This window comes from Grus americana, chromosome 15 (assembly GCF_028858705.1).
Source record: "Grus americana isolate bGruAme1 chromosome 15, bGruAme1.mat, whole genome shotgun sequence".
In the NCBI taxonomy this organism is placed as follows: domain Eukaryota; kingdom Metazoa; phylum Chordata; class Aves; order Gruiformes; family Gruidae; genus Grus; species Grus americana.
In genome coordinates, this window is record NC_072866.1 from 10,513,145 (window position 1) to 10,530,233 (window position 17,089).

Sequence of the window (17,089 nt, forward strand, 5' to 3'; positions counted from 1 at the left end):
GACTTTTTTTTTTTTCATTCTGCTCATTTGATATAGGCCATATGGCTTACACATGAGGACACAGGAAAACCAGTTACATTTTGTAGTTTGGTTTTTTTGGTTTTTTTTACTCCGGAGACTTTGCAAGAGCTTCAGGAGAGCATTTATTTGTTTGAATCCAAACCAAGTCTTGCTGCTGCCCGCTGGCCCCCCCCGCCCCCCCCCCCAGCTCCCTTAGGTGCAAAGGGCTGAGTTGGGGCAGTGATGTGTGAAATGGGCCCCTCGCAGGGTGCTGGATGGGAGCATCGAGGTCTGTTTTGGTAAGGGCTCTGATCAGGGCTGTGTGTGAAGTCAGATGTTCTTGCTGCAGCCTGAAGTCTGCTTGACTTGGAGCCAAAGACCTCCAGGGAGAGAGGTCTGGCACCTGAGTTAAATGCACAGAGACCTGAAAGTTATTTTTTAACAACATAGTGGAAATCAAGGTGTCCAGCATAACTGGTTGTGGGGGTATGTGTGTGGTGTTGATCAGACAATGCTGATTCACATCCCTGATCCCCGTTGATGAAGGGAGGTTCAAATGAGGGGTGCCAGTCTGGGCACTCGCCTTGGAGTCTATTTTTGGAGGAGGAACAGTAGGGTGATTTAATACAGAGTATTGTTTAAGGAGGCTACAAAAACAAGGTTTCAGCAAAAGATACAGAGGTACTTTACTGAAGCAACAGTGAGGCAGACAGCTTTTCAATTGATTTTTATCAAAGCACTTGCATTCATCCATTCAAGGCTGTTAAATTGATAATAAATACGGTGGACAGAGTCTGTTTCCAGAGCTGCTGTTCTGCTTCCCCCTCTTTTTTTAAAATGAGAAAATGCCTGAGCTTGGGGGTGTGTGTATAAACACCTTTTTATTTTCCTTTCCATAAGAAGCACTTAAGACCTTTCTTCAGGTTTATTATATCTTCAGAGTTTTATGACTCTTATAATAAAAATGGTTCCTAAATAAATAAGTTGATGGTTACATGCAGGAATAGAGAGATGTATTACAGCGAGCAGCCCATAGTAATCCTGCAGGAGGAATTAACCCAGAATTTCTTGTCCACATACACAATTTGCCTAAGTTCCCTTCAGAGTTAACTTACTACTATGCTGTACCGTACAGAAAACATTTTTTTAAAGGCAAACCTTTTCCCGACACTATTTAAAGAGCACACCGTAACCTTAGGATCTGGTACCAATAAAATTATGTGTTTGCAGCATGCTGTTGGGGTCTGAATCATCGCTGTTTTCATTAATTGCATTATAATAAAATAAAAAGTCCTAAGAAGGATGCTTGCATTTACCCATAACCACTGAAGTATTGTGCCATGTTCTAAGGGAAGCTTTTCTCAGTACAAGGTAGCTGTAAATTTTCTTGCTATCAGATGCCCACAGCATCAAAAAGATGAATTTTGTCTTTTCCCACAGTGAAGAGGGCACAAAATATGCTCTGTTCAGAATTTAAGTACATTTCTAGGTACTCCTGTAGCTGGTCAGTTACTTAAAATCCAGCCCCCCGCTATTCATATAGAATTGTGCTAGTCATGCAAAAGAGTCTGATAAAATGCTTTTAGTTTTATAAGATTATTTGGATCTGCTTTCACTTCATGACAATGGATTATGTTGTAAGGAAAATCTCCATGAAATATGAAAATGGATATCTTTGCTTTTAAAGGAGCAAATAAATACTGAGTCATGAATCTGGCAACTTGGAGAAACTACATACATGTGTGAAGCTGGATAATTAGTATAATACCATTTAATACTAGGTTTCTGAGACTGGATTTATTTTATAGGCACAAAAGCAGATTGTAGTTCATGAAGGTATTATAGCATGTATTTTTGAGTAATGCAGTTTTATCTCTTCCAGCACAGTACGCTTAAATGTATATTCCATATGCTTCTAATATAAATCTATGTGTGAGAGGTTGCAGTGTGGGGACAGCTCGTTCCCAGTTTGATACTGCTCTGTTCACGTACCCGGCAGATTTTTTTAAACTGCATATTTAAAATATGCTTGACTAAAGACACACAGTTAGAAAATCCCCACAGACCCTTCCAGCTGATTTAATGTTTCATCAAAAAAAAAAAAAGTATTGTGTGTTTTCCTTAGTTGAATTAAGAACAATTTTAATTTAATCACTTTCCTTTATATTGTAAACTATGTTGGGTTTATAAGTAAGCGTTCTTTCTTTGAAGGTGATCAAGGCATCTGGTAGTATCGTCGGTGGTAGTGGTCAGTGGAGGAACAGCAGCAGTTGTTGCAGAAATTTTGGTGAGATGATCCTTCATGGGGAAGGACATTGCATAGTACCTGTAAGCCAGGTGCTCTTCAGGGTTGGACTGGCAATCTCCTTCCTCATCTGGTATTTCATATTTGACTCTGGATAAATCATTTCACACTTTGTGTTTTGGTTTCAAAATCTGTGTGATGTATGGGCAATAAAAAGCATAAACGTTTGGAGAACACAGGGGAAAAAGAAGTGTTGTAAGAGCCCTCATAAGTTGGGAAGTGACCCAAAAGGCCAGCCTGCGTAACACGGTTTTTACCGCATATGATGAGACTGCACAGATCATCCAGAACTAGTTTTCCATTTTCTCATTTGCATCCACCTGGGGAATTACTAGAAACTTGTTGCTGAGTATAAAAATCCTATCTAGGATAGATAAGCCTTATCTTCCATGTTTGCTTAGTCATTCTGCTGACAGTTCTCCACGATCATTTTGCTCATTTGTTTCAGTTATCATCAATGTAAAGGGCTCTTTTAAAATTGATGATTCTTGCGCACAAAAGATGCTGGTCTAAAGGCTTTGCTAGAGCCTGGTCTCTCTTTCCTTAAGAGTAAGTCCTTTGCTACAGGTCAACATGTCTTGACATTACTCATGGAGCCAGATCTTCCAATCTGTAGGTACTCTTCCTATTGCTCAAGAAGGGGAGATGCAAGTAAATTCAGCTAGTCTATTATTGGCAGCACTGTCTTTAAATTTAAAAATACGCTCTATGATTGTTCTGTACATGCCAGAATTATAAAGTAGGCCCCATAATGTAATAACTCATTTCAAAATCAAGGATTAGGGATGAAAAAAAGTCAATGTATGTGTATACCCTGTCTGTGTTTGGGTAATTCCTGGCACGGCTATGTATAGATTATTTACTCGTGCTTCTGTATCTCTCAATTCACAGAAGCCCTTTGGCAGCTCAGTGTTTGCAGCATAGTCTCAGAGAACACCAGAGGACTCAAAAATTAGAAGATACTCAGGAGAAACCTGTGGAAGTTTAGTTAGTTTGTAGGCCTGCTTATTCTTTGAAAGTAAGCCAGTCTGTTCCCCAGCTGGTCCTCAGAAGCCTTCTGCGTTAGATTACTTTGGGAGGAAATTCTTTGTTCAAATTCAGATCAAAGAAAATGTACACAAAGTGAAGGCACAGATTGGTGTTATAAACTGTGTTTGAACCCCAAGAACTTTGCAGAGCATTGGTTTCTTAAGGCAAGAAAGATTTTGTTATGTCCCAAATGTGGTTAGGAATGTTGAGGATATTGTTAACTTGGATGTGTTGCATCCTCTTTATTTTCATGGGATACATCTACTGGAAGAAGTGTGACCAGCTTTGTATTTGACCCAAATAATAAAAAAATCATGTTTCTTGCATAACTGTGTAAATGCAGAAAAAGTCCCTTTTAGAATCTGGTATTTCCTGACTTTTTTGTAAACTTTAGTTTTGTCTCAATTATAGCCTTCTGCACTTATTTTCCTTTTGGAAGGAAAAGGGTGTCCTTCCTTGCCTGTACACACAAAAAGCTACCTTGAGCAGATTAAATAAATTGCAAGCTTCAGCAGCTTTGCCAGCAAAGTTTGGAAGGTCTTTATGCTGCACTAGGCCTACAGGCTAGCGGTATTTCATAGCTCCCCATCACTTTGTCCTCTCAGACCAACAAATACATCTGTGTGTTTTAATAGAGGCATTTTACTAAGCTGTGGTGACCAAATACTTACTAAATACAGATTATTATTTTTTTCCAGATCTCTGCAAAGCTTTAATTAGTAATTCTGTCCAAAGAGTCAAGCCTGAAGTAAGTTTTGGGCTGAGGTGACCCAGACATGAGGTACTGTATTGTAGCTCTTCCTTCCAAAACATCTTTCATTGCAGTTGATGCAGTGGATGTCTGTTGGGCTCAATACAAACACTTTTCCCTCTTTTATATGAAGCTGTTGAGAATCTGAACTCCTCAGTGTTCACCAAAAGCACTCCTATCAGTTAACAGAGTATTAAGGAACGTAACCAGTTAATTGGTTCCTAATTTAAGTTTAGGAGAGAAAATATGTGAGCTTCATTGGAATATTTCTTCTGGAGTGAATCTTGAAGTCAATCTCCATGTCGTAACCTGTTATTACCTGAATGCTGTCTGGTATTTTTCTGAGCAGTTGTTATAGGGTATAGGTATGATAATAAGATGATTGATAGTGAAAGGTAGGGGTTAAGCAGGATCTGGCATATATTTTTTGTTTTGGGGTACCCTTATCTCATGTTTAAGCTGTTGTAGTAAATAGCTTGTTTTTTCATTATCTTTGAGCTGCCCTTTCTCCACTGATTTTCAGTTCTTCTAATTAGAAGGTTATTTTGGTGAAAAGAGCGATCTCAGACCTTTGTGAAATTTTCTGCTAGTACAAATAATGGTAAATCTGAAATCACTTATTAGACAAGAAGTTGTTATGGCAACTATAAGATGGTTGGCTAATCAGAGAGTGAGATCAGTTTTTATTTACAAGCGTAATGAGCAATTAAGTTTGAGCAGCTGTCAGACTTGGAAAGTGATTAAAGTTCAACAAACAACCCAAATGGGTCAGTGTTCAGTTCTGGTGGTTTTCTGACACTGCAGCTTGATCATATGTGGGTTTTACCTACTATAATTAAAACTGCCTTTAAAATCCCCATCTATGCCAATGACTTGCAGAGATCTGGTAATGAAAAGTCCCTCTTCCAACCAGGTTCCTTAAAGGGTATTGGCCTTGAGTCTTGCTGCAGCTAATGAGGTATTTCATGTGTAGTATCCCTTAAAGCAAACCTTAGTTTGCATGCTGCCTTGCAGAATCGTCTCCAGGCTGTTGATGAGCACCAGGAGAGAGCTGAAATGGTGCAGCCTCGCTCAGGCAAGCTTTACACCTCTAAAGGGCACTCTTTCATAAAAGGCATCATTATACTCTTGGTTGCTTAGGAAGCTGCTGCTTTGCTCAGGGGAAGGACGTGCACAGTGTACATGAACATAAAACCCAAAAGAAGTTGAGAAAGTCTTGAGTCACCCAGAAACATAAGGGAATGCCTGGGTGAGGCTGACCCCAGCCAGAGCCAGTGAAGCTCAGGCACTGAGCTGGGCACCAGTGAACGGGGCCAGGCCTGTGCCTTTGCAGGTACTCATTGCTTTCCCAAGCAGGAGCAGTCACGCTAATGTGTATCAGTGTCACACTGCCAGAATGGCTTCAGTAGGTTCTGTATTTGTTATTCAGTCTCCTATGACTTCTGTGTGGTTGATTAACAAGCTGTAAGCAGCAAAGATCGGAGAGCTGTTTCTCTGTAGTCCAGAAGATCATATATGTTCACACTGGGAAAGTTACCTTCCCATGCATAATCTGCAGTTTTCAGAATGCACTAGATCAGCCCTTTTCATTTGCTAGGATTTGCTTCCCTGCTGCACATGGTGAAGAAGCCAAACTGTTTGCAAGCCGTGCTCACAATCTGTGTTCTAGTTAGAATTTTAACTGCCCAAGGACCAATATAGTTATTTTCCAAAAGTGTGCTGCAGTCCCCTGATACATTTACATTGTTTTTAATTTTACCATACTAACAGTATCATGTAATATAGGCAATGGCAGTGGAATGTGAAAGGTGTTGGGGCAGTTCCCAACCTGAAGGATTTACAAAGTTGTATGGCTAGATAACACAAGCTGGTGAATGGGGATTTACAGGAAAATTAAAATGACAGTCTCAGAAATAGGTATTTGCATACTTGATCTAAACTTCCGGTGTTTAAATTTTCTATTTATCAGTCTTTTTCAGGCTTATCTACGGCAGTGGCACATGAGAAACAGGGCTGTAGAAGTGCAGAGAATTTTTAATAGGGTTATTAGACACCAAGAAATCCACATTTCTCTGCCCATACAAGATGGAATTGCACACATGTATCTTGTTATTATCGTTGCCTGATTTGCACTCAGGTTTCCTAAGAAGATCGTTTGGAAGCGTTTAGCTGCTAAGGTTTTGCAGGCATGGCAAGCTTGGCTTGTAGGAACGGGCAGCTGGCAATAGAGCCCTTCGATGACAGCAGCGTTGGCAAAAGTGATTCCTGTTACCTAGTGGAACAGGAGCCAGCTCTCCCCTCTTCCCGTGGTGAAAACGCTTAGTGTATTCCAGACTGATTTTCAAGCCACAGAGGTATTGGAGAATTTGAATGGGATCAGAGCTAGCTGCCTCTTGCACAGGCCTGCTGTCATCCTGTAGAGCAGTGTGAGGGAAGGCTGCAAAATTGAAAAGCAAAGTGAAGCATTTCACACTAGAAAACATGAGCTGTCAGCCCTCAAAAGCTGCAGACCCCTCACTGTCTAGTTCTCTTCTACATGTGGGATAATTGTGGTTTTCCAGAGGACACAGCTCTCACCTTCATAGTTGCAGATACATAGGAGTGCTGGGCGTGGGAATGTGGATATGAAATATTTTACTTCAAGATTTGTTTCATTTAATTTGTAACACATTTTAATTATCTTCTATGAACGTTTACTTAAAAATCTGCTGTAGCATGCTGCAGCTAAGGAGTAAACTTGTTCTTGTAACTGCTTTCTTTGTAGGAATGAAAGATTTTGCTTTTTTTTTTCCCCCCTCACTAAATATAATTAGTGTTTTCAGTTTATTTTAAGTGTGTGAGAATGTGGGCAATTGACTTTAGGAGTAACCTGTAAAAAAATAATATAAATAATACTAATGTAGGAGCCTGATGGATTATCTTTGCTGTATAGTTTGTTTGCAGCAAACAACATTTTATGAGTGAGTGGGTGGGAGGGGGAGTTTTAAATATATGGGGATGGATTTTTAGAGTTTGCAGCTGACGTGGATTAAAAATTCTAAGAACATTTCATCCATGAAAGGCAATTAGTTTTGTTTTATGAATATGAAAAGCACGTAGCTTGTAAGTACTGGAGTGAAGTCCCAAGTGAGTTATTAGAACTTGCTTTACTCATGTAGTACAAAATTAGCCATCAAGAGCTGATAGATTTCAAATACAGCTCACTGACACACTGATCATCCATAACTTTTCATAAAGACATTTTTTCAGTCTCACCTGTAATTACTGGATGCCGTTGAGTCCTGAACAGGGCAGCTAGTCACAGATCAGGACACCTTGCTCTTGATGGTGCTTGCAACATTTTGTGCAGCTGGGACGTCAAATTGTAATACCGTGCTGCGTGTAGTTCTGGGTGGTAAAACTGCATCCGGACGTGTAGAATATTCCTCTTTCTCTCCCTTATCTCCTGGTAGTATCTTCCTGGTCAAGCGCATTCTTCTGCTTTGTGTGTGTGGTATTGTTTTTCTGCATTTTTTCATGAGAATGTTTTAAAAAGCAGTTTGCAACGGTTTGTTTAAGGAACTGCAGTACTGATGTTCTTATAAATAACAAACACACTGTAATAGAGCCTTTAAGCATACTTCCTAAACAAACAAGTTGAGAAATAAATCGCTACTTTCAGCTGCCCCTTCTGTCAGATTTGTAAGTTACAGCTGATAAAATGAATGGAGTCTGCATTTTGTTTTAGCAGTTGCTTTTTGGCATTAGGACAAATTCATGTGTATGTATTAGCTGTTTAAGAGCTTTTTTTGAATATTGGCGTTGTCTGTAGTAAGTTGTCTTTCTGGTGAGAAAAGCTTCTCAGCTCCTAAGGGGTCTTTGGAAGAAGGCTATTTTTTCAGGTTCTTTGGCTAGTTTCTTTGGCCTTTTTTTAAATTTTATTTATTTTATTTTTTTTGATGGGGGAGAGCCAAAGACTCGGCTATTAACAAGTTTTGTATTTCTAGTGTTGGTGAGTAGGTGTTATTTATCCAGTATGTTGGTGTTTTAATGCCCGAGATTCTCATTTAAGGAACTGGTAGCCCCAATTAAGGAACAAGGTAGCCCCCTCCTCAATCGTCCAAATTCCTTGGAGAAATTAAAACAATATAAAACCCCTTTGGCAAGTAGTAGGCTATGATACAAGTTCTGCCTATGGAAATGACTAAATGTTGGTGCAGTTTGGTGTACAGTACCAGCTGCCTTACTGTAGTCAAAAGAGGGGGAGATTTGGGGAACCATCCCAGTGCACTGACCTGTTCAAACAACGCTGTGCTGATAAATTCTCCCATACAGAGTCATACGGACAAGTCATAGCAGTCACAGTCAAATTCAGAAATGGCAAATCCAAGGGAGAACGTTTTGTCACCCAGAAGGTTTTAATTTATGCTTTCGTGCCTCTCGTCTAGAGAAGAAAGATGGACACTCAGAGTGTGATAATATTAGACTACTGGAAGTGGGGCCTAATAGATCACAGATGTTTGTGAAGTGGCGAGCCATCATCTCCACCGATACAACAATACAAGGGGACAGTCTGTCATGAGATGTGACATGTCATAAAGGAACATTGATTTGTTGCTCCCCTACAGTAAATCACACAGTAAACATCTCCATTCGAATCCATTAAAATCCATTAATACAGGACGTATATTTTAAAACTGCTTTGACGTTTCTGATTGAAGGCTTTAGTGTATTGATTTCCGACGTGAGCAGGTCCTTGTTTGTCAATTGTAAAGTAGCACCACAGTTTGAATATCGTGGGTTTGCAGTGTGATGGGGGGAATCTGGCCAAGGTCACTGCTGAAAGAGGTGAAGAAACGTGTGGTGCAAGCTGAGTTTTAGGGAAAAGTGCCTCAGAATCACGCAAATGGCTTGATGAGCTGGGAGCTGCTGCCGTGTAACCTGGCTCTGAAGGACAGCTATTTACGGTACATGGGTCAACACGTTAGCTTTAATGAATGTACAGTACAGAGGAGGAAGGTGGGGTTTTGTGTTTTGTTTTTAAAGCTGTGTAGAATGAAGAAGTCAGAGAAATTTCACTTTATTTTAAAGCAGCAGTAGTCTCTCCATCTGTTTTGAAAGAGAGCAACTTACGTACGCATGTCAGTCAGTGGAGCATGCTGTCAGCAGCAACAATTTTTGCTGATGGGGGAACTTCAGTGAGAAGATTCGTAACAAAAGTCTTTATTGTATAGAAACACACCATTCTGCTTGGGATCCAGATTCCAAATGCTTTTAAGAACTATGACTAAACCATCATTTGTGCCTGAGATGAGCGACATCTGAGTACAGAAACTGCCTGGACTAGGTTACCCTGTCAGGCCATTTCTGTAAACAGCGTAGCACTGGAAGGTCCGTCTGTTTTTATAACCTGCAAATGCATTGAGACCTATGAGGTGTGATAAATTAAGCGAGTCAGGCTGATACACTCTCTTGCCTGCTCTGATATTATTATTAGGATTTCTGTTTTGTTTTTCTTCTTGTTCAGGTGAAGCTCTGATCTGAGTGTGAAAGGAAAATATTCTACAGCTGTTAATATTTGTTTAATATGTATTAATCCATTCACCTTGCTCTGCTTCTGAAGCTGCTGCGCAGCTACGTTCAGTTAATCAGCTCTAGCTTCCTGCTCCTGAGAGGCTGAATTTGTAGTATGTGTTGGGCAGTGTCTTTTCTGTAGTGTATCTAAATCACAGGAATGTGGTAGCATAACTGAATACCATGTACTCTTTGAAAAGGCACAGTAATTCCATATTACTTATTCATGATTGCAGGTAAGTGTGATCTGGAAGGAAGGTCTGAAGAAGTTTGGCATTTGGGCAGCAGCTTCAAAAAGAAGAAAACCTGAAAGTTACTTGAAGAAAATGATAGTTCCCAGTCTGCCGGTGTGCCTTCAAACAGCATCCGAGCTAAATACTCATTATGATTGCATGTGTGCACGTCCACAGCTTCTCTTGTTATTTTATTTTAATGTAGACTCCGCAGTCATTATAAACTATGATTATTCATTTATTCAGCCCCAGAAACTTTGGCAGAACAATGAGTGGAGGACAGATGACTTCATCCTGAAGAGTTTTGATGCAAGCATAGCTAAAATCAATTGAAAAAATCACAATGGTCCAAGTGGGTGACCAGTGCTGCAGCAGTACAACCCAAATCATGTTTCTCTGTAATGCCTTGCAGTTCAGATTGAGCCTGTTTGTTCTAGCTGACTGGCTTTTTCTTTGGAAGTGTGAAGCTCAGCATTTTCAGAGCAGTGTGAAATAAGGAATGTAGAAAAAGGACTTGGAGCAGTGAGGTGGCTAATTGAAAAATGCTGTTGGAGCTGCGCTTTCTAACAAAGAAACTGGCAGGTTTTTTATGAGTAAGTCACTTCAGAGTTGAGTTTTTTGGTCTTGAATTTTGAATGAGTCACATTTATTTTTTAATAGCAGCGTTTTGATAAAAAAGAAAAAACCTCCTGTTGGTTACTATGATGTCTAAGTGTCCGTGACTGTCTTTCTAAACATAAATACAGAGAAAGCAAGAATAGACTGTTAGGTCCAGGAGTATCCAACTGTGTTATTCTAGTGTATCTCTGTCTTCCAAGTGAGATGTCTTGAACTCAGCAGCCACACGAATGCTGAAGATCTTTAGTCTTATCTTCATTTTGCTTGGACAGCTGAAATACGTTTCCATGGCCTCTGTATGGTCTTTCCCCAGGTCTCACTGATGGTGCCGTGCAGGTCATTGATGATTTGTTGAATCCAAGAGAGGCAACCACAGTCACGAAATGTAATGATGCTTTAAAGCAAAACAATTCTATAAGCTACAGCTCAGAGGAGAGATGTTATCATCTCATTCAATAGCGTATCTTCCCTTGTGAGTTATCTTGTATGTTTTGCATTGCCTTGCAAAACTCTTTTTTTTTTTTTTTTTTTTTCCCCTCCTGGAAGACCTTTGTCCGTTCTATAGGAGCATTTTGCATTTGACCTCAGCTGATAGCCCTTGCTCCTGAGAGAGCTCTGCTGAGCTGAAGGGAGGGGGACCAGTAGGATGGAAGTAAAAGCCTGCTAATACTGTGGCTTCTTCTGTTCTCTGTCACATATTATGCAGAGTGAAATATAACACATCTGACTGTTTGATTTGCTAATTTCAGTCTTGGAGCACAGCTGGTAGGCAGGTGGACTGTTAAGAGGCAAGACAAAGATCTAAGATCCGCAATCTTCTGAACTTCCAAGCAAAAAAAAAAAAAAAAAAATTAGATGTTTTACACTGCTTGAACATCAAACACCGTTGGAGGGAAGGGGGAAAATTTGGAATGGGAACTTTCTTGGTTTTGGATCTCTCTAATATGGTGCAGTGGTGTGCATGCTTCTTGCATAAGCAGAAGGTGATTCTTCATGTGTAGTTCTTCCCAAATGTACGAATCAAGAGTCTCTGAAGCAACATCTGGAGAAGTCCCAAGAGAGAAAACTGTGATTTCTCTGAACACAAAGATCTGTTCATTCATGAGATTCTGATATTCAGATAGAAGACAGCACAGTTCTCCCATTTTCATTTAAAGTGATTTGTAGCTAGTGAAATGTTTAACTTTCATTTTTGGCTTTTCTCCCAAGAACATTACGCAGCACCAGTCACTTATTGGTGCTTATAGACAGACCTTTTGGGGAGATTTTTACCCTGGTTGTGCTTGCTGTTGTTGACCAGCTCGAGTAGATGTTCTCAGTGCTTCCAGCAGTCAGTTTTTCAGTCTCGGCTGTGTAAGTATGCATATGGTACATGTGTTAAATAGCATACAGACTTCCAACTTGTGCAGTTGCAATCCTAATGAAAATCTTCAGGCCGTCTCCATCGGCAGGTTCAGTGTAATGGTCAGAGATGAACATTGGAAGGAGGAAGTAGGGAAGACCGAGGAATTCTGGTTTATCTCATCCATATGTGAACAAAGTCAAATTTTAAGAGTGTCAACATTGAGCTGTAACTTTGAAGCAAAAGTAGTATGGACTGAAAAGGGCTCTGAGAGCAGCTTCTCCAGGACAACCAGTGTTAGCATTTCTTTGTTAGGTGACTTTTGACCTGGGTTCAAGATGGGTGGTAAAAGTTCTTCTGTTTTTTTCCCCTGCATTTAAAAGAGCATTCCTGTCCTGCCCTGTACAGCCTGTTTATTACATGGTGTTTACATGGGTATTTCTGACTTGATTTCTTTGTGGTGACACCTCTCAGGTCGGAGCAGGTTGCTTGGGAAGAGGCTTGGCTGGGGTTGGTGTGCACCGAGACTGTTTACACTGAAAATTTTACACTACTGAACAGCGCCTTCTGAATGCCATAAAATGTACATGATTTCAGTGTGACTAAGGAAATACTGATACTGCCATTTGGCAGAGTGTGGAAATACGGCCACAAGAGTTAGATCTCAGATGGAATGTGTGAATGAAAAAATAGCACTTTTTTTTCTCCTTTTCTTTGCAGACTAGAGATAAGCTCACGTTTACATGTGCATATGCAGTGTCCGAGGTCTGCAGTGTGTCAGGCGTGGCATGCCAGATTGTCTTTCCTTCTACCAGAACATTTATGCTTTAATTTGGGAAACGTGGTGGGAGCTGATAGCATCTTGTTTCTGGGAGAAACTTTCTGATAATCTCACTGGTGGTATCATGTCTGTGTGAGACACTAACTCCTGGCCCCTACTGCAGTGTCAAACTCAGCAATAACACAGCGCTCTGAGTTGTTCTCGGATCAGAAGCTGTGCAAGGCACCCTTGGCACCCAGGCTGGGAGTTCCCAGCCCTTTGGTTATGCAATTAAACTATACCATAAACTCTTCGGTTCAGTGAGGGGAGGGGCAGGAAGGACTCGTACTCATTGCTTTTTTTCCTTCTCTGATTTAACATTTTTTATGTCACCCTAGAAGGCTTTGGTGATGTTCCAGAGTCCTTGTGTGAATTAGTGCCATTTAGATGTCTTTTAAATGAGCTTGAAAGAGATGGAGGAACTGGTGACTTTTTAAAAGGGTATTTGCATGATGTGCATGCCATTCCCTCGCAATTCTGTGATAGTTTTCAAAATCCATTTAATCTTGTCAGTTGTATCTATTTGCTGTTTGAGGAGGAGCCTCAGAGAGATGCACGGCTTACAAAACGTCCAATAAATACTGGGCAGGTTATTGAGTATTTTTAATTTAATGCATTTTGGATATGTTGGCCAGGAAATCTCTTCAGGAAGAATGCAGGCAGAGCTGTTTCACCAGAAATCCAGAACTGACGACCTGCTGCGTTTTGGTTCTGGAAGAGCTCTACAGGCTTTCAGTTCATTGCAGCGTAATACTGTTCTTCAAACAAATCACACACACACTCGTATGCCTTCTCTGCAGTCAGTTAACTCTGTTCTAACAGTTGAGAGAGCGCTGCAGCAGCAAATCTGGGTCACACACCCTACAAAGGACAAACGACTACAGATGACAAGTGCTTGTGTGCTCTCTGTAGCTGAACAAGAGACTAAAATTAGCTTCCAACTCTTATTCGAATTAAAAATTACCCAAGGGAAAAAGAACTAATTCTCAAAAAGACAACTGTTACGTCTTAAACCCACACAGTCTCAACCACGTATTACTCCAACTAAAGAACAGAAATGCAAAAATAAAAGGTGGTAACCAAACTTTCTGGGAGAAAGGGGATTTCATTTTCCCTAGTGTATCTCAGAAGGGAAATACCTTCCTGTGCTACCCTCCATGCAGTGCTGCAGCAGCATCTCTTCACTCTACCATCTCAAAAATACCACAGTTTTTAGCAGTGGAGTACTGCCATATACCCAATTGGTCCAAATAAACCTTAACTAAATGGGTTTTACAAGACCAATGAATGAATTGGCTGCTAGCACAACTTTGTGCACGATCAGCGTTTTCCACAATAATTTATAAAAAGTTATTATAGCAGACCAGAGAATATGAACATTGCTGAGTCGCTGCCTGGTGCCAAATGCTGTCAAGAACACACAAATTTGTTAATATAGTTTTCGATGAAGAAAACAAATCATGCGCCCAGCTTAAGGAATACTGTCTATTTAAGGCGTAATCTCTCATTTTGCAGCATTGTGCTTATAAATCCTTTGCAGCTTTGGGGATCACCTTTTCCAGCAGAGCAGATGTAGTGATTCTTTTTATATATATATATTTCAATATTAAGGGTTTTTTTCTCCTAATGTTAAATAAAATGTTTTCCTAAGCAGCAAGGATTATGTGGAGGTGAAGGCAGATCAGATTCTATAGCAGTAAAACCTTATGTACAGTATAAGAACAAAATGCAACTAATAAAAGTGATTGTTCCAAGTGGCTTTGCACAAAGATGAATTCCTGTATCCCAGAAAACATTAAACAGCTCTGCCTGCACTCTTCCTTAAGAGAATCCCTGCCTAACATAGCCTAAATGCAGTAAATTAAAACTACTCAATAACCTGTCCAGTATTTATTGGACATTTTGGAAGCCATACATGTCTCTGAGGCTCCTCCTCAAACAGAAAGGTTTTTTGTTGCCAAAGTGAACTCTCAATGAGGTGGAGATGGCTGAAAAAGACCCAGAGGTGAAGATGGCACAGCTGGGAGTTTTGCAGCCTCCCGGCCTCCATTTCTTGCAGCGCTGCCTCTCTGAATGGGAAGCGATGCCTGCAAAGAATGGTCTCCTTTTCCATAATCTCCTTTCCCATGGTGTCCTCTCCATTCTGGAGATAGATGGCTTCTTTTCAACACTCTCTGCTTGGATTTTGCTAAGCTGTCTGGTTTGTCTCAGATTTATGCAATTACTGTCCTTGATGGAGCTGCTTTAGCCATGATTCTGGTGTAGACAAGTCGCTGAAACTTGAATTACCCAGACACATAGTCTTTCTCCAAATAATGTCCCATAATTATGGCCTGTGGGCATCTATATCCTCAGTCACAGTGATACAAATGTTAATGGGAAAAACATTGTTGGTGAACAGAAAGAGGGATGTGTAGTGTCTTTGGAGCCTGGCATTCTCAAACAAAATCTGCCTTGTTCTGGGGGACAGCTTGGGGTCTGATGCAAAGAGAGAAGGATAGTTGGGGAAGGTGGTACCTGCGGTTTTGTTTCTGCTTTAAAATGTTTAGAAGTTTGGCAGGGTTTTTTATTTTACATTTTAAAAATACTTGTTTACCCTGTTTGCCTTCCAACATTGGATGCCAGGGATCTGTAGAAAAACCTTGACTAATTTAGAGGACAAGGCTGTGTTCAGCTCGAAGGTCCCCTTTTTAGGTGTCTCTGGCGACAGGCTTTACATTCAACTCGATAGCATTTCTGAACACAGGTAGTGTAACGCAGATAGGGTTTGAATGATGCAAGTGAAAGTGTGAAAAATTCAGGGGATGTTCTAGGCACTACTAGACAGAACTATATTGATTTAGGAGGAAATCCCAAGGAACAAATAGTTCTTGTCAACTGATTACTCAAAGTTACGGTTATGCTACTCTTGCAGATGTCTATAAATTAAGCTGCCAACAGTTGGCATCTGCCACTGTCACAGTGCTATAGGTCATCCTTCCCGTAGAATTTAGTCTGATGCCGGAGTGACTTACCTGTCACGCACATAGTGAGGGAGCATTTGGGAGTCAGGAGGAAAGCGGATTGTGCTTAGGAGATGTGTACGTAGCCCCAGCACGGAGAGGAGATTGGGGACATAGCGTGGGACAGAGGGAAACAGTGCCCAGCCCAGTGAGCAGATATTGAGGGACTGCTGTACAGGAGTAAAAGAGTCCCGGGCAAAAAGGGGTGCCCATGAATGATAGATATCATGACCTGAACTGTCATGTACTAAATGTTTGCACGTGCTGGTGGTTCTTTTCATGCTGAAATTCTGGACTTCCTCGAATTCTGTCTCCATCTTTCCTCCCTCAATTCATGTGAAGGTATTGTATACTAAAAAGGGAGGAAGTCATGTTGATTTTGGGGAGATTTTCCTATCTCATAACTTGCCAACAATGCAGGATCTGAGAAGTTTAAATTGGAATTAGCTGACATTTTCCTACTTTCCCAGGAATTCAGAAGTCTGAAGAACAGCCCATCTATGTGGGCTGAAGCTAGTGAGCTTGAGGGATAATGAATTGATTCTGTCTGGAAACCTCTATGCTGATCCCTAAGACCAGGAGGGAAGGCTTGACATTGCTTACAGTCAGTGGGGACTTTTTTTTTTTTTTTCCTATCTTTCTTTTACTGGATAGTCTCAGCTCAGAGTAACTGAAGATGGATTGAAGTGTGGTACCTAATTGGGAAGATTTGAAAAGATTTATTTTTCTTTACTTTACAGAAAAGGCCACAGATGGCTCTCTGCAGAGTGAAGACTGGACACTTAACATGGAGATCTGTGACATTATCAATGAGACAGAAGAAGGGTATGTGCTATTTCAGCAAACTTTGAAAGGTTTACGAAAACAATCTTCATCCAATCATACTCAGCATGTGAGGAGGTGCAGTGAGTCTGGGGGCAGATGCTCATAGTTTGAATGCAGACATTTCAGAAAACTTTTGTATGATGTAGCGCTTTCTGTGGTCAGTCTCTGCTTGGGAGGGCTGGCATGAAAAATTGTTGGCGAGGGTGCCAAGTTTGTACTTCGAGGGTTCTTGTTTTCAGCAGGTGTATCTCTTTGCAGTGCTGCAGTGCTATTAATTTCAGCCATTTGAATAGAGTGCTTCTCTGATACATCTCCTTCAGCACCAGAAAAGCTGTGCTGCTTGCGGTTTGCAGGAGAACTGATCACTGGTCTTATGCCCTGGGCCTTTTTCTTTCCTGCTTGATCAACATCCTGCCTTTTTGGAGGCCTCGGGCATTGCTCTGGCCTTGACTTCTACGATATCTTGTCTTCTCACGTAATTCTACATGACCCTAGTTTGGTTGTAGTCAAGTTATTTAAAGTTAACATACATGCTTATGTCCAGCTGGAAATGGTGAAGGATTCCTTTTCCCACAGTATATGGCATGTGAAAAGCATCTAAGCTGTGTTTT

At 40.7% G+C, this 17,089-nt stretch overlaps 1 protein-coding gene across 3 annotated transcripts in view; it reads left to right on the forward strand.

Moving 5' to 3' along the window:
- The window catches only part of TOM1L2 (target of myb1 like 2 membrane trafficking protein), a 54,981-nt gene that overhangs the window by 4,378 nt on the left and 33,514 nt on the right, over positions 1 to 17,089 (forward strand). For all 3 annotated transcript variants that reach the window (XM_054843716.1, XM_054843718.1, XM_054843719.1), the window contains exon 2: positions 16,394 to 16,478. In XM_054843716.1, coding sequence (XP_054699691.1) covers positions 16,394 to 16,478 — 85 coding nt within the window. The remainder of the gene's footprint in view (positions 1 to 16,393; positions 16,479 to 17,089) is intronic.